An 18,262-nucleotide genomic window follows, 5' to 3' on the forward strand; every position below is an offset into this window, starting at 1 on the left:
TCATTTTAACGCTTAAGATGCGTTGTTATAACACTTAAGGTGCGTGTTTCTCACTTAATGTGCGTCATTTTTAGCTCCTTTCTTTCAGTTTTTTGTTTTGTTTTTTTTTTTTTTTTTTAATTTTCATTGATTTGAGTCGTCACTACAAGAAAATTGTCCATTAATGAGAGGTAAAACCGTCACTAAAAATCCAAAAACCATCATAAAAGACTTTTAATGACGGGAAATTTACCGTCACCACCCGTCGTTATTTCTTCCGTAGATAAAAACAAATAGTGACGGGATATGATACCATCATTAATAAGCAATTTAGTGATAGTGTGTTTACCGTCACTAAAACGTTCTTTTTACGACAAAAAATCCCGTCACTAATACAACTACTCACTAGCATAATTTCCTCTCATTATATTCTTATAACGATAGAAAATACCGTCATTAATACTACTATTTACTAACAAATAGTATTATTTTTTAATTTGTATATATATTATTACTTCTCATTAAATATTCATTTTTGTAATACATTTCTTTTTCTCACTAATCGATATTATGTTATGTTATAAATATAAATATTATATTGATATATAATGCAATTAAAGTAAACCCGATCAATATATTAAAAGACTTCATCATTAATACCAAAATAAAATGTTTCATACAACTTTGTAAAGACTAAAGACAAAGAAATTAATTATAACAAATAGCCATAGTAATGTATCTGTTGGCTAGCTATTTTGCCAGAAGTCTTTTGTATTTGAACTAATTTTGCTCAAGTCATGCAAGATCAGTGGTAACTCCTGCTTATCATCTCACTTCCTGCTTTGGAATCACAGGCCTCTGTCTCTTGACTGCCAATAAAACCCCAAAATGTTTTAGTATAATCTTAAAGACATACAATTTCCAAGCTTAGAATTCATCAAATGATCTATCAATATTTGTAACAGAGCAAGGAGAAAACAAAAGGGTGACATCTACTATGGCATATGATTAAACAAAAATTTTACGTTAAGATTAATAATAATCACATAATGATAATACAGATTGCAATAGAACTATTATGTGTGTACATCGCCCTATTCTTTTTTATTATTTCAATAGTTTAGTGACATTATACACATATCCTGGGAAACAAAGTCAAATATAAATTGAATGGTCCATGATCTTAGTTCACAAGACAGAGAAAAAGAACCGTTAATATATAACATTGAGCATTAGAAACATACCTTCATAAAATGTTGATTCGATGAAACTGTCCTTCAAGAGCAATGATACCTATATTAAACATAAAGACCTGAGTCATACCATCATGCCTCCTCAATATGCACTTAAAATTATTTTGTTGTATAGAATTAAGAATAGAATAGTATACAGCTATATGCTCAAAATTCTTGAAACTACAGCAATATAGTGTATGCATGTCTTGGTGAGCAATATTGAACAACAAAAATCAAAATCTTTATCACAATCTAATTAAATTTCAAATGTGTACCAATTCATGAGTATAGAACAAAGAATACGCAATAATTTAATCTAATCCATAGTTTATAATGAAACCACAAAATAAAAAGCATATATAAACATGAGACAGCAGCGCAGATGACTTGGGCGAAGAAAGCAACATGCATAAGCCCCTCTCTGCTGTTAGTGAAAAGAACCAGAAGGGCAGCAATGTAACTTCCATCTAAAGTTTGTTACCAGCGGTTATTAGCTCTCAGCTTTGTCACCTTCGTATATAACCAGCGTGTAAAGTTTTGTCCTCTATTCATTCATTTTTTCATCAATAACAAACTCCGTTCACATCTTTCTTTCACTCATGTAACTCCTCCGATATGGTATCAGAGCCACGATCTCACGCCGCCGTCGTCGTCTCAGGCACCGGCGAAACCAGTCAAGGAACGCAGCCTCAGTTCCCGATCAACCAGACACCTACCGTCACCCTTCCTACGGTGGTTCCGCAGAGGAACTCGCCGTCTCGAACTTACAGAAGACTCAGTGCAGAGGAATTGGAGAATCCATTCCTCCTCAGTGCAAATGATAACCCTAGCTCGGTGTTAGTCAGTTCACCGCTGTTAGGGAGCTCAAACTACGGAACCTGGAGACGTTGCAACTTGCTAGTTTGCTCCTGGTTGTTTCAATCTGTTCACCAATCCATATCACAAAGCATGGTGCATCTGGACAAAGCCAGAGACGTATGGGAGGATTTGAAGAGGAGATTCGCGCAACGTGATACTCAACGGATCTCCGTGATACAGAATGAAATCTCTATTATGCAACCTCAGACTGGCCAGCCTTCCAGTACAGGAACTACTGCTGCAGTCTCTTTGAGTCCACACTTCAATCCGCAAACTGATGATGTTAGAGGCAAGCATTCTAAAACTGTTGTCAATTCCCTTTCAATATGTCAATCTTCTTGGATTCTTGATTCAGGGGCAACGAATCATATTGTCTGCTCTTTGGATTTCCTTGTTGATCATCATGAGGCTAATGGAATCAAGGTCAACCTCCCCACTGGCCAAACTATTGATGTTAAACATGTAGGAAGTGTGAAATTGAATGATAAACTCTGGCTGAAAGAAGCTCTACACATCCCTTCTTTTCAGTTTAACATCATCTCGGCCAGTAAGCTTATACAAGATGCAGATTGTAAACTGATTTTTATGTCTGGACAATGTCTCATTCAGGAGAAACATGGGGTGATGGCTGGTATAGCTAAAGAAGATAGAGGACTGTATTTCCTAACACAAGCACCTGTGTTACCGGATACACAATTTGTGTTACAGTGTACTAGAAGTGAGCTTTGGCATCAAAGATTAGGCCACTTCCCAGTTAACAAGCTACATTTGTTGAAAAATATTGAAGTTTCTGTTAATAAAAATGTGGCGTGTGATGTGTGTCACTTAGCTAAACATAAACGCTCTCCCTTCCTGATTAGTACTACTGTCTCAAAAGCACAATTTGATCTTATACACATTGATATATGGGGGCCGTTTCCAGTACAATCTTTACAAGGGGAAAGGTATTTTCTAACAATAGTTGATGATTTCTCTAGATTTACTTGGATCCACCTTATGCAGAATAAATCAGAGGCGAGACAGCTTATAAGGAATTTTCATGCTTTCGTTCTTACTCAGTTTGGGACTCTGATTAAAATTATCCGAAGCGATAATGGCTCTGAGTTCAACTTCACAGATTTTTTCTCAGAAAAAGGCATGATTCATCAGCGGTCTTGCGTATATACTCCACAGCAGAATGCTGTTGTCGAGCGAAAGCATCAACATGTCCTTAATGTTGCGAGATCTTTGCGGTTCCAAGCTAATCTACCTTTGAAATTCTGGGGTCACTGCATCATGCATGCTACATTCCTAATCAACAGGCTTCCATCTCCTATTATTGGGGGACTAAGTCCCTATCAGACGTTATATGGCAAGCTTCCAGATTTCAGCAATCTCAAAGTCCTTGGCTGTCTTTGCTACGCCTCCACACTGTCTCATGCAAGACACAAATTGGCTCCAAGAGGAAGAAAGTGTATCTTTATTGGCCTCCCTGCGGATGTTAAAGGATATGTCTTGTATGACATTAAAGAGAAGCAAACATTTATATCACGAGATGTGGTATTCTATGAGGATCAATTCCCAATGGTTAAGGAGGAAAGTTCAATGAAGATACATGAGTTGATACCTGAACCTTCCTTACCTATTATTCCTACTAATACTCCTCTTGATTTTGTCACTTCTGATTCACAATTCACATCACAACATAAAGCTGCTGAGCTCTTAGAAGACTCCCACATCCAGCCTCATATGCAATCCAGTGAGTCCAAGTCCAACAACCTAGATGACACGTCCCAATATAATCATCTGCCTAGCAACAGTCCTGTGCAGTCTAATGAAGCTCATAACCAAGATAGTTCCACTGAAATCCAGCCTAGCAGTCTGCTTCTTGATCAGCCTAGGCGCTCTGAAAGAAATCGACGTGCACCTTGCAGACTTGAGGACTATTATTGCGATACAATTGTGGAAAGCAGGTCCTCCCCTCACACTTTGTCTAAAGTGATTTCATATAATAGTCTTACTTCTCCACACAGAGCCTTCTCCATGGCAGTCACCTCTATTGATGAGCCACACTCATACAATCAAGCTATAAAGTCTCAATGCTGGAAGGAGGCCATGGCAGCAGAAATAAGAGCCCTTCAAGAGAATAATACTTGGCTGTTGACAGATCTTCCCCCCGGCAAAACCCCCATCGGTTGCAAGTGGGTGTATAAAACAAAACTCAAAGCAGATGGCTCCGTAGAAAGATATAAGGCAAGACTAGTTGCCAAAGGGTATACGCAGCAACTAGGTGTTGATTACATCGAGACTTTTTTCCCCGTAGCAAGGTTAACCACCATTCGAACCTTCTTGGCCTTGGCAGCAGCTCATGCATGGTATATTCATCAACTGGACATAAATAATGCCTTCCTACATGGTGATTTAAATGAAGATGTTTACATGTTATTACCACCGGGATTTGAAGGGGGGAAACCGAATCAAGTATGCAAGTTGTTGAGATCTCTATATGGTCTGAAACAAGCTAGCCGGCAGTGGAATGCGAAGCTTAGTAGTGCATTAATTGGAATGAAGTTCCAACAATCCAAGGCCGATCCTTCTTTATTTACAAAAGGAACTGGTAAGGACTTCATGGCTCTCCTTGTATACGTAGATGACATACTAGTTACTAGCCCCAATCTACGTTTAATCCAAGACCTCAAAACATTCTTGGACAAGACTTTTAAAATCAAAGACTTGGGCAGTCTTGGATATTTTCTGGGAATCGAAGCACATAGGACTAAAGCAGGGCTGAATTTGTGTCAACGCAAATATGCGTTAGAAATCTTGAATGAGGCAGGTTTTCTTGGCTGCAAACCTACAAATACACCTATGGTTCCAAGCCACACATTGAGCAAAACTGATGGTATTCCTCTTACTGATGCAAGCAGCTATAGACGGCTGGTAGGTAGGCTGCTATATCTAACAGCAACACGGCCAGACATAGCCTATTCGGTGCAGCAACTAAGCCAATTTGTGGACTCCCCAACAGATGCACATATGACAGCAACGCATCGTGTCTTACGATACATTAAGGGAGCCCCCGGCCAAGGGATTTTCTATCCACGAGACAATACCATGCAGCTGAACATTTTTTGTGACTCGGACTGGGCAGCGTGCACTGAGACAAGGAGATCAATTACCGGTTTCTGCATTTTTCTTGGCACAGCTCTTATTTCGTGGAGATCTAAAAAGCAAGTAACGGTATCTCGTTCATCCTCAGAAGCAGAGTACAGGGCACTCGCTGCCACAGTTTGCGAAGCTCAGTGGCTAGTCATGTTATTGAATGATTTGCAGCTTTACATTAGACAAGCCAGCTACTGTGTTCTGCGATAGTAAGTCGGCCATTGCCATTGCTGAAAACCATGTTTTTCACGAACGAATGAAGCACATAGACATCGATTGCCACATCGTTCGTGAGAGAGTTGCTCAAGGGCTAATCAAATTGATGTCGATATCCTCCTCAGCTCAAGTAGCAGATGGCTTTACGAAGTCCCTTCCGGTCTCCAAGTTTCAAGCTTTCATATCTAAGCTGGGCATTCAAAATCTTCATACTCCAGCTTACGGGGGGGTAACATGAGACAGCAGCGCAGATGACTTGGGCGAAGAAAGCAACATGCATAAGCCCCTCTCTGCTGTTAGTGAAAAGAACCAGAAGGGCAGCAATGTAACTTCCATCTAAAGTTTGTTACCAGCGGTTATTAGCTCTCAGCTTTGTCACCTTCGTATATAACCAGCGTGTAAAGTTTTGTCCTCTATTCATTCATTTTTTCATCAATAACAAACTCCGTTCACATCTTTCTTTCACTCATGTAACTCCTCCGATATATACCTCATCAATCCAGTCCCACCACCGGGAACTCCGTCTCAATCTGGTTCCTAACAACATTATACATCAAAGGCTCATGCCGTTCACCTAAATTTCCATTGTCCACACAAGCAGCAAATCAACATATAATGGATTCACTCATCTCTTCATTCAAAAATATTTCTCTGTGCCTATACATACAATTTCAATTAATCTGCAAATAGAAGCAAAGTTTGTTGAACTTGAATTATCGTTTGAGTGGAAAAATGGCTTACTTGAGAATTGTTGCTGTTATGATGGTGGCCTTGATGGCTGGATCTGCCTTTGCTCAGGCACCAGGAGCCGCACCAGCTGCTTCACCGAAGAGATCTCCATCTCCGGTCGCGTCTCCACCGCAGGCAGTGCCGGCACCACGTTCTTCTCCAGCGTCCTCTCCGGCTCAGACTCCATCTGCCGCCGCTCCCTCTGAGTCACCACTCTCTTCTCCACCGGCTCCTCCGACCAGCACTCCTGCCGCCTCCACCATCGCTAATCCTCTATCCATCGCACAGGCTCCCGGAGGCGATGCTCCTTCCTCCCCTCCCAACGCCGCCGCTTTGAACAGAGTCACTCTCGTCGAATCTGCTGGTTTGGCGTTCGTCACTGCCGCTTTGCTGTTCTAAATTCTCTGATCTACCTGAGATTCTTTTCAAATACACTGGAGTTGATGATTTAGGGCTCTATATTTATATTTCATTGAATTTTTTGTAGTCATTGATTTTGACGGTGTTGATCATAGCGATTGAGGAGATTAGATGCTTTAATTCGTTTAAAAAAAAAAAAACATATAATGAGGGAGCCAGCTGCACACTTGGGGCGCCCAAAAATTTTGGTGGGAATTAAATTTCAATGAAATAATTTTCAAATACATCAATAGTGAGAGTAACAATAGTTTTTGTATCAATAGTGAGAGTATATTTTTAAAATAAATATATATTTAAAATTTTGTCACCAAATTATAAACTTTTAGTTAGAGTAATTTTTTATCCTCACAAAAACTATGTAAATACTACATTTAGTGAGGGGTTTTTCTACCCGTCACTAATTTTTCGTCACTAAAAATGATTTTTCTTGTAGTGCGTTATTTAGATTTTAATGCTTAAGGTGTATCAATCATATCGCACTATTGCACGAGAAACTTTTACCGCACCTGAACCCTTCCCTATATATATATATATATATATATATATATATATATATATATATATGAAGATATGGGGTGTATAATAATTCATAAATCACAGATGAGAGATAAACCCAACAATAAATATGTAAACAACGCAAAGAAATGCTAGATAGTAAGGACTTGTATTAATATTGAAGTGAGAAGACTTGAGACTTTTCTTGTATTAATATTGATGAGTACAATACAAGAAAGGAGACCACGAAGGCCTAATAATCTCCTCATTATTCAAGGATAGATGCAGTACGTACAGCAAACTTGAAGTTTGCATTTTATTGGTGCCGCCGTCCGGCAGACCGCCGGATCTTTCTAAACCACAGTTACGATCTTACGGAACGACGATGGTTCCTCTTCGCAATAGGGGGTTCCATTCTGGTCGAGGAGTATGCAGCCCATGCTTTCTGCTAAGCAACAGTTTGTGCAAAGTTTCCCAACTTTCTTCACCATCCTGTCCTGACGAGGGCACAGCATAACCTCTGCTCGCCCGTCGCAGTTCCGCGGGCAAGGCTTCGATTGCGCATTTGCCTGCTTCACCTCCGCAACAATGCCTGCAGCATATATAAACTCAAACCCTTTAGGGTGTGAACATGGGAATGGAAATCTGAATGAGAATCAAATATTTGTAATGTTAATGACTTTTGATGAAAATATTTTAGTAGTATGACAATTGATCCTAATATAATGACATCCAATATAATTATCCAAAGGACTAATATGAACAAAAATATTGAAACAAAAATCTAAAAGTAATAATTTAAATTTAAAAATCAGATTACCAATAAGATGAGATGATACCCTTTTTAATTAGGGGATGGAGTTTTTAATTGAAGGATAATCAAATCACATTGTTGTGTTTTAAAAAATTGTCAACTAAATATGAACTATGATTCCCGTTCATGGTGTGTAAATCTATAACCAAATAGACCTTTAGATAAAACTTTTACAGTCCTTTTGGTTGCAATGAAAGAATCAAAGGACAAATGAATTGTAATTCTGTGGACAAAGGATAAGCTGAAAATAAAGTATGAATTCAAATTCTATTGTTTCGTAGATATAAATAAAAAGAAAATAGTGAGAATTTCAATTATAATATTTCGAAAAGGGAATAACTAGTATAAAGACTAAAATGTTCGTGTAATTATAATTTATAAGGAAAAATATAGTATTATTAGGGAGAGCATTTTGATCCGTATTAAACTCCAAAATTTATTTTCATGTATTATGAAATTGCAATTTCTAGAGAATGTGAAATTTGTAATTCCCACTTCAAAATTTTACACTTTTTCGAAACTATTTGGGAATAGAATTAAATTCCTCTCTACTAGACATGCCATTATTTTCTATTAAAAGGAACAAGCTAAGTGCTAGACGACGTCGTATATACCGCAGAGGAGAAGGAGGAGGAGAGTGACGGAGCCAAGTTTGGTGCCGCTTGCTGCCATGGATGCTATCTTAGCTTCAATTCTCACTTCTTGAAAGGTGTGGTGTATGTTTGGTTGATGAGATGATAGTGTTGTACTAGCTACTATCCCATTTATAACATACACTCATCAATATAATGCCACATCACAACATTATTTATCAAACACTATTCAATAATTAATTAATTAAACAGAATAATCAATATATTCTATCTCCAGCTGTCCTCTATTCAAAATGCATGCATGCATGCAGATCAGATGTATATATTACGAGGATAGCTTGGATGTAGCCCATCTGTTTTTCTTCGTCTTTGCATGCATTGTTCTTTGTTGACACCTTGCTTTCGTGTTTGATTCCTGTGATTTTTGTATTCTTTTACTGCACTCATGTGATTAACCACCATCTATCTAACACTCTACTCTAACGTAAGTAATGGTAAACTAATCATATATGGGCAACTCAGTTGGTTTCTTGATAGTAGATTGCAAGTAAGAACACATAATCAAGTTCAAACAGTGTCAACTTGATGAAAATTTCATTTAATGTGGTGAGTTCTTGTGAGCACTCAACAGTGGTCCTCCAACTTAATTAATGGGATTCCCTCTTCAGTATTTTGTCGGATGGAGTAGAGTGGGGTTGGATAAGAAGAAAAAGAAAACGAATTTCACTTTTTGTGGGTAAGTAATGATAGTTGAAGAAAGCGAGAATTATGCTGTGCAATCGTGTTTTTTTTTAGTACTATTGACCCTGTTACATGTAGTATCTGTTCATATACTTTCTCAACCTTTCTCAACATACTGAAACCCAACGAGTCAATACCGTCTCCCAGTTAGGAGAGTCACTTCAAGTCGATCGTTTGACCACAAGGTCTTTGATAGAAAACGTGTTTATTACCAAATACTTTAATTTCTATATTATTTTTAAATGAGAAAATGAGGAATTAGTGATAGGTGACAACAATATCGAGTACGTGGTGCTCATGTATATGCACTGGATTGAGCTTAATTATATCCAAATTTTATTTCGAATATTCAAAATTTTGAGTGTTACTTTTTTAGTTTTAATCAGACTATAGGAATAATATCTATGAACGACAACATGTAAAATAATATTGAGTACGTGACCCCTGAACCCTAATACGACATGTTCAGATAGTTGATAGTCGAGTTTTAAACGTGTTAGAGTAGCATTGATATCTCATACTCGGTTGTGAGTATACTTTCATGATCAAGCCTTACGTGCATTACACAAAAAATTATAGCTAGCAACGATGACACATAACTTTATTTCATTATACTTGCCTAACAGTTAGCCCCAAATCCAGAAAATGAAACATATATGTTCGCCACAACTTCAGTGTCGGACCTGTTCAGACCTCATTCTAGTTGATGAGGGAATTGTTTTTATCCTTTGCACTCCCACAGCGAAAGATTGTTAGATGGATCAAATGGCTTCGGTCACCCTCAGGATGACTCAAGCTCAATACTGACGCTACATTCTCCAATAGTGGCATGGCAGGTGGTGCTTGTCTGATATACTCGGAGGGCTCCCTTGTTGTGGCTCTTCATTTCCCTCTGTCTGCGTCCTCGGCTTTAGAGGCGGATCAAAGGCCTTATCATTGGATCTAGCAATCAGATGGTGTGAGTTGATGGCCATTCAACCCGCGCTTGTCGAGGTGGACTCTCTCCTGCTTGCCAATTACTTTAAATTGTCTTCTTCTTCCGTTCCTTGGTTTGTTCGTGGTTCTTTTGATCGTATTTGCACATTACTTTTATCTTAATCGGATTCTATCTGTTACGTTTTTCGGGAGGCCAATAGAGTTGCTAATGCTTTAGCTTTAGTGGGCTTGATGAGAACTGATTGTATTATATTTTCTGAACTTGATTACAATGAGATCAGATGATGTGAATATATAGAATAGAGAGTCACAGTGTGACAATGATAAGAAGTAGAGAGTCACAGTGTGACAAGGATAAGAAGTTCTAAACAGACTCATATACATAGAGTCATAATACTCCCCCTCAAGCACAGTGTATACTAGTAACCTGTAGCTTGTCCCTTAAGGAAGAAAATCTAGGTCCAGGAAGAGCTTTGGTGAAGATATCAGCAAGTTGATCCTTTGTGGAGATGAAGTTGACTTGGATATCGCCCGAAGCTACTCGATCACGAACAAAATGATAATCAATCTCCACATGCTTGGTGCGGGCATGAAAGATTGGATTGGCACTCATATATGTAGCTCCTAGATTATCACACCATAATTTTGGAATGGAAATACCCGGAATCTGTATCTCACGCAATAATGACATAATCCATAGAACCTCAGCACAAACATCTGCAAGAGCTTTGTATTCAGCCTCAGTGGATGACCTGGCAACAGTTCTCTGTTTCTTGCAAACCCATGATATAAGATTACTCCCCAAGAAAACAGCAAAACCACTCGTGGATTTTCGATCGTCAGGACAACCAGCCCAATCAGAATCAGAGAAAGCATGAATGTCTCTAGATGAGCACCGTCGTATGCGTAAACCATGATCAACTGTTCCCTTAACATACCTGAGTACCCGTTTGAGCTGCTCCCAGTGTGATATGGTGGGAGCATGCATATGCTGGCATAACTGATTAACTGCAAAGGATAGGTCAGGTCGTGTGACAGTGAGATATTGCAGTGCTCCAGCTAGACTCATGTACTGTGTGGGATCATCATATAGATCTGAATTGAAGGGGACAATTTTCGAGACAGAGATAGGTGTAGAAAGGGGTTTGCATTCAGACATTCCAGCCCGTTTTAAAATATCATTCATATACCGTTGTTGAGATAAAATAATCCCATTGTCACTCTTAACTGTTTCAATACCCAGAAAAAAATTTGGTTCACCAAGATCTCTGATTTTGAATGTAGCAGACAGTTTGGACAAGAGCTGAGACATAATACCCTGATCACTTCCCATTACAAGAATGTCATCCACATACACCAATAGATAAACCAAAGCAGAGTCTTTAGAGTAATAGAACAGAGAGACATCTGTCTTGGATGCTTGAAAGCCAACCGATAGTAAGAACGTATGTAGTCGATTAAACCAAGCTCTGGGAGCTTGTTTTAACCCATACAGATATCTTTTTAACAAACAAACATGATTCGGGAAGTTAGCATCAATATAACCAGGGGGTTGCTTCATATAAACTGTTTCAGCCAGATTACCATTCAGAAAAGCATTATGAACATCTAGCTGTTTGATAGACCACCCAGATGATAAAGCTAGAGATAGAAGGAGTCTTACAGTCGTAGGCTTTACCACTGGACTAAAAGTGTCGAAGAAGTCCTGACCAGGAACCTGATTAAAACCTTTCGCAACCAGCCTGGCTTTATGCCTTTCAATAGCACCATCAGCCTTTCTCTTCGTACGAAACACCCATTTACAGCCAATAATATTCATACCTGCAGTGGGTGGAACTAGAGACCATGTGTGGTTATGCAGGAGAGCATTGAATTCTTGGTCCATGGCTTCACGCCACTCAAGATATTTGACAGCTTGAGAGTAACATGTGGGTTCCGTGGGATGCACTTGAGCTCCTAGAGCAAAAAGAGGAGCATCTGCGTTGCTGCGAGTGGCCATAGAGTGAGTACGAACATTGGGCCTGATGGACCGCCCACGTGGACGGCCTCGCCGGCGAGCAACAGGCTCCACAGGATCACCCGACGAGGCAGCCTGTCCGGGATCCACGGCTGGTTCGAATGAAGCAGGTAGCGGCGGTTCTGGCAGCTCATCATTGGACACGGCAGGAATAGGTGTGCTGTGACTGAGAACAGATTCCGCCCAAGGTCCAGAAAACGGAGTAGATAGATCCTGTAAAGAAGTTTTAGTAGCAAAGGGGAAAACTTATTCATCAAATCTGACATGCCTGCATGTGTAAATCTTATTAGTATGTAAGTCCATGCATCTGTACCCCCTAAAGGACTCAGGATAACCTAGGAAGACACATGGAGAAGACCTGTATGACATCTTATGACGATTATATGGCCGAAGATGTGGGTAGCATAAACACCCAAAGACACGAAGAAAAAGATAGGAAGGAGGGGATTTATGTAACAGGAGATGAGGACTGGAGTTATTTAATACAGAAGATGGCATTCTGTTAATTAAATAGACAGCAGTCTCAAAGGCAAAATCCCAAAATTTCAAAGGAACAGAGGCATGAGCTAGAAGAGCCAGACCAATTTCAACAATGTGACGATGTTTTCGTTCAACACGACCATTCTGTTCATGTGTATAGGCACAGGATTGTCTATGTTGAATTCCTAATTGAACAAACAAAGAATGCAACTTTTTGTACTCAGCACCTAAATCAGACTGAATGGCCTTTATTTTGCAATTAAAAGACCGTTCAACAAGAGTACGAAATTTATCAAAGATGACATAAAGATCAGACTTTAATTTCATAGGGAAGAACCATGTATAACGGGAATAGTCATCCACAAAGATCACAAAATAACGGAAGCCAGAAGTAGATAAAGTGGGCGCAGGACCCCAAAAACAATTGACTCCCGTGTGACCAAAACGTTTACAAATTTGACACGGATCATCATAGCGCCAAAAACAATTGGCTCCCGTGTGACCAAAACGTTTACAAATTTGACACGGATCATCATAGCGCCAAAAACAATTGACTCCTGTGTGGCCGAAACCTTTACAGATTTGACACGGATCATCGAAGCCACGTTGCTGACCTCCACGGTAATTAAGGTTATCATCGCAGCGCTGCATCTTCTTGATTTTATGAATCACAAAACCCTAGCTAACTGATACCAGATGAGAACTGATTGTATTATATTTTCTGAACTTGATTACAATGAGATCAGATGATGTGAATATATAGAATAAAGAGTCACAGTGTGACAATGATAAGAAGTAGAGAGTCACAGTGTGACAAGGATAAGAAGTTCTAAACAGACTCATATACATAGAGTCCTAATAGGCTTGAGTCACCCATCTTTTACGCTCTATCATTCTGTTGACAATTTGCGTGCTTCTATTCATGTGACTTTTCTGCATGATCTCCGGAATTTTGTCGCTCCACCAGTGTTTAATCCTTAATAAAATCTTTTCTTTTTTTTTTTTTTGAAAAAAAAAATCAAATAAGTATATAATATTATATTTTAATTCTTACCCCATATAAGAAAATAGTTGCAAAAAGAATAGAAAAATAAAAAAGGGCATGAGTTCTATTTTGTGTACACTAATATAATTATTATGAAATTAAATATAATAAATAATATAAAAACAAAATGCTTGTTGTTGTTGGTGTGGGTATTATTATTATTATTATTATTATTATTATTATTATTATTATTATTATTATTATTATTATTATTATTATTAAAATGTTAGAAAATATTTTGCAGTGAGTAAGTTAAGAATAATAAAAGTTAAACGAAATATTTTGTTACTAAAGTTTCTATATAAATAAATAAATAAAAGGAATGGTGATAACTATAAAATTTTCTTATCACTGTACAAGTTATAAATACACATTATTATACCAGCATAATTTTTATTTCCATAATAACCTTACCAACATTAACTCTTGTATATACATAAAGATATGTGGTGAATATGAATACATAATGAGGAGCGATAAACCCTATAATAAAGAGGTAAACAACACAAAGAAATGCTTTTCTTGTATTAATATTGAAGTGAGAAGACTAATGGTGTGTTTGGTTCATGAGTTTTCATACAAAGAATGAGAATCAAAATCATAGTTAGTGTTTGGTTGACAACTTTTTGAAACACAACTATGTGATTTACCTATTCAATTAAAAAACCTCATTTCCTAATTAAAAATGTGTATCATTCCATCTTATTGGTAATTTGATTTTTAAGTTAGGGCTCTTAGATTTATGCTTTGATTTTTTTGTTCATATTGGTAGTTTGTATGTCATTATATTAGGACTAATAGTCTTGATTTTTTATTTTTTTATTTTTTGTATTTTCAAAACCTTTATTCCCATTATAGGACCATACATAACCAAACATCAATATCACTAATCATTCCAATTCCATCATACTACCAAACATGCAAAATACTTTCACTAAAACCCATTACCATAACAAGTATTTGATTCCGGTTCTAATTTCTCGATTCCATGTACAAACCAAACACACCCTAAGATTTTATAAATGTTCTCTCAGCTTATTATGTTTTGCTAAAGTGATAATGATTTTGCATGCATGCTTATTATATAATTGTCAAAACTTTATATTTATAAAATTGGATGAATTTATAACCTAGGATAGCCAATAAAAAGTCAAACAAGACATAATATGAATAACATGCAACGTAACAATCTCAGCAGAGTTGATGTTAATTGTTAACTCGATCTCTATGGAAGAGACCTATTGTATCAATATTTCGGTCGTCATTATTCCATTTGTTCATTCGACACGTGTCGAGACTAGACCTGTTTCAGGTACAAATTAAACAAACAAAATTAGATGCATGCAGTACAGTACAGCAAACTTGAAGTTTGCATTTTATTGGTGCCGCCGGCCGGCCGGCCGGCAGACCGCCGGATTTTTCTAAACCACAGTTACGTCGCAGTTCCGAGGGCAAGGCTCAAATTGCGCATTTGCATGCTTCACCTCCACAACAATGCCTGCGGGCATATATATAAACTCGATCAAACCCTTTAGCCGCCTAACAACTCAGGTTGTGCACATCGAAATCGAAACAAACATCTAAAAGCACTAATTCAAATATAAAAATCAGATTACTAATAAGATGATTGTTTTTAATTAGGGAATGAAGTTTTTAATGAAGGAGTAATCAAATCACATAGTTGTGTTTAAAAAATTAAAGTTGTCAACTAAACACTAACTATATTTTTGATTTTTATTCCTAGTCAAACACACATTTAGATAAAAATTTTACATGCTGTTTGGTTGCAATGAGAGAATAATAAGTAGGGCAAATGAATTGTAATTCTGCGGAAAAAGGTTAAGCTAAAAATAAAGTATGAATTTAAATTCAATTGTTTCCTATGTATGAATAGATTTACTGAGAATTTCAATTATAATATTTTGGAAAGTGAATAATTAGTATAAAAATTAAAATGCCTATATAATTGTAATTTATAAGGAAAGATATAATATTATTAGATTTTGATCCTTAGATTCCAAAATTTATTTCCATGTATTATGTGTTGGTCCCGATAGATTGTGTGGTGAGTCTAGAGGGGGGGGGGTGAATAGACTCTCGTTTTTCTTTAGATTTTTAAAAGAAAAACCCTGACAACACTTTTGAGTAAGATAAGCACAGCGGAAAGATTATAAAGTGAGGGTTGCACGAGTTTGATAAAATATTAGAGAAGTGATGAAAAAGATGATATGTAAGCAGTAAAATAAAGCAGTAAGTAAAGAAGAGAGAGAGACGAAATTTTATAGTGGTTCGGCCAAACGTTGCCTACTTCCACTCTTCTTCCACAACTGCTGGAAGGATTGCACTATCACTCTTTAGTACAATTACACAAAGACTTCCTTGATCACTAAGCCGGACAGCCTTTGAAGGTTTTTCAACTCCGAGAGTTTACTCCGCCTCTATCAACTTCTTCTTCTAAGTTGAGGTTGGTAAGAAAGTATTTCTTGATTCCTCCAACTGTGAAATCTTGATGGTGTGGGATGATTGCTTCAAGAGTGCAAGACTTCTTTCAAGATGTAGGGCAGTGATGGATGATCTACTTCAAATGCCTTAACACCTTAAGTAGCTGGTTCGCAAAAAGCTTTGAGATTGTTAACTTTTCAAGGACTTTTTGCAGGAGAGTGAGTAGAGTGATAATGAACCAGCACCTTCTTAGTTGATGAAGGTTGGTTTATATAGGTGATGAAAATTCATCCGTTGGAGGGAGATGAATTTTTCAAACCTTTTATCCGTTGGACAAGGACCATGGAGCCTCATGCATTTAATGCTCCATTAATGAGTTTGTACTATGTAGCCGTTTGAAGGTATGGAGGACTTGATGGCTTTTGTCTTTTAGCTCTAGAGATAGTACAGCTTCATTAAATGCTCTTTGGAGAGCGTGTCCCATGAGTTGAGGTCCTTATTGTCCTAGGATGTTGTCAAAACAGACAGGTGGAACATTCTTCTTGTTGATAAGAAGAATACTTGTTGGGATAGTCTTGAAAAGAACTGTCTTCTTAATGACAACTCCTTCTTTCGTTGCTGTGGAGTCTTCTTTCGTCTTGATCAGCCTATCTTCTATTCATAACTCTTTTCGTGTGTTTGTTCTAGCTTAACACGAATTACATATGAGTTATGGCAACTTTCGTCTAGAACGAAAGTAGCGATACAAGAGAAACGTAAGAGTTAGGGGTCTACTTTCTACATTACATTGGTATCATCAAAATCCTAATACAAGGTTCCTAACATTATGGAATTACAATTCTTAGAGAATGTAAAATTTGTAATTCTTCAAATTTTGAGAATTATAATTCCATAAAATTACAATTCCTCTCAACTAGATTTTTAAATTTTTACACTTTTTGGAATTAATTTTGGGAAAAGAATTAAATTCCTCTCTAGTAAAGATGCCATTATTTTATATTAAAAGGAGCAAGCTAGAGTGGTAGACGACGTGGTATATACCGCAGAGGAGAAGGAGGAGGAGAGTGACGGAGCCAAGCGAACTTGCTGCCATGGATGCTACCTTAATTAGCTTCAATAATTCTCACTTCTTGAAAGATAGTGTATGTGTGGTCGATGAGATGAAAGTATTGTACTACTATCATATCCCATTATTTATAACATACACTCATCAATATAATGTCACATCACAACATTTATCAAACACTACTACCTATTCAATAATTAATTAATTAGGCAGAGTAATCAATATATTCGATCTCGATTGAGCTGATGTTTGGCTTTCTAAAAAATGAATTGTTTATCTATGGTTTAGATTAGAGCTAGGTGTCCTCCATTCAAAATGCATGCATGCATGCAGAAGATCAGATGTATATATTTACGAGGATAGCTTGATGTAGCCCATCTGTCAGAGTTCTTTGTTGTACACGTTGCTTAATTTCATGTTTGATTCCTGTGATTTTTGTATTCTTTTACTGATATGATAAACCACCATCTATTTAACACTCTACTCTGACGTAAATAATGTTAAGATAATCTCACATGGGTAATTCAGTTGATTTTTTGACACTAAATTATAAATAACGACACAGAATTAAGTTCGATAGTCACAATTTGAGGATTTTATTTAATATGGTGGGTTCTTTATCCTTATTTTCTACAATGCAAAGATTCATTACCTTCAAATTAGTTAATTAAATAAATTCACTATATTGTACATTGTTTTCTTTTTATACTATCTTGTAATTAAATATCAAAGTTATAATCAATGTTGCAAAACACGCTAGGCGCCCCCTAAGCGCCGATTTATTATTATTTTTTATTATTATTTTTTTATTTTTTTATATTTTTTTAATTAAAAATAAAATTTAAAATTTAAAATTTTTAAAATTTAGTAATAAAACATAAGGTTTCTATAGTTATTTCTTAGAAATTATTTACGAAAGTGGTTGTAAAAGTGTTCAAAAGATTGTTGAAATCATCTAAATACATAAAAAATTAAAATTAAGAGCTAAAGAAGCATTTTTTTGAGAAATTAGTGGACCAGCGGTGGATAGATCTCGAAAAAATACGCGATTTGAA

The 18,262-nt window shown here is 37.0% G+C and overlaps 2 protein-coding genes and 1 long non-coding RNA gene across 3 annotated transcripts; 1 reads left to right on the forward strand and 2 right to left on the reverse strand.

The window, feature by feature from the left end:
• Nucleotides 1-612: 612 nt before the first annotated feature.
• Nucleotides 613-6,008, reverse strand: LOC109179306. The gene is made up of 2 exons (XR_002053874.1): nucleotides 5,920-6,008; nucleotides 613-848 (listed from the first exon to the last, which is right to left on the reverse strand). It is a non-coding gene; the product is annotated as an uncharacterized LOC109179306 (long non-coding RNA).
• Nucleotides 6,009-6,059: 51 nt separating this feature from the next.
• Nucleotides 6,060-6,698, forward strand: LOC109179303 (classical arabinogalactan protein 5-like). Its single transcript, XM_019328808.1, has one exon. It carries the CDS (start codon nucleotides 6,162-6,164, stop codon nucleotides 6,555-6,557), a length of 396 nt encoding a protein of 131 aa, XP_019184353.1. The 5' UTR covers nucleotides 6,060-6,161; the 3' UTR covers nucleotides 6,558-6,698.
• A 525-nt stretch (nucleotides 6,699-7,223) lies between these two features.
• On the reverse strand, nucleotides 7,224-8,641 carry LOC109179304 (wound-induced proteinase inhibitor 2-like). The gene is made up of 2 exons (XM_019328809.1): nucleotides 8,502-8,641; nucleotides 7,224-7,665 (listed from the first exon to the last, which is right to left on the reverse strand). The coding sequence occupies exons 1-2, from the start codon at nucleotides 8,557-8,559 to the stop codon at nucleotides 7,427-7,429; spliced, it is 297 nt and encodes a 98-aa protein (XP_019184354.1). The 5' UTR covers nucleotides 8,560-8,641; the 3' UTR covers nucleotides 7,224-7,426.
• Between the last annotated feature and the right edge of the window lie 9,621 nt (nucleotides 8,642-18,262).

Source organism: Ipomoea nil, unplaced genomic scaffold (assembly GCF_001879475.1).
Source record: "Ipomoea nil cultivar Tokyo-kokei standard unplaced genomic scaffold, Asagao_1.1 scaffold0900, whole genome shotgun sequence".
Classification (NCBI taxonomy): Eukaryota; Viridiplantae; Streptophyta; class Magnoliopsida; order Solanales; family Convolvulaceae; genus Ipomoea; species Ipomoea nil.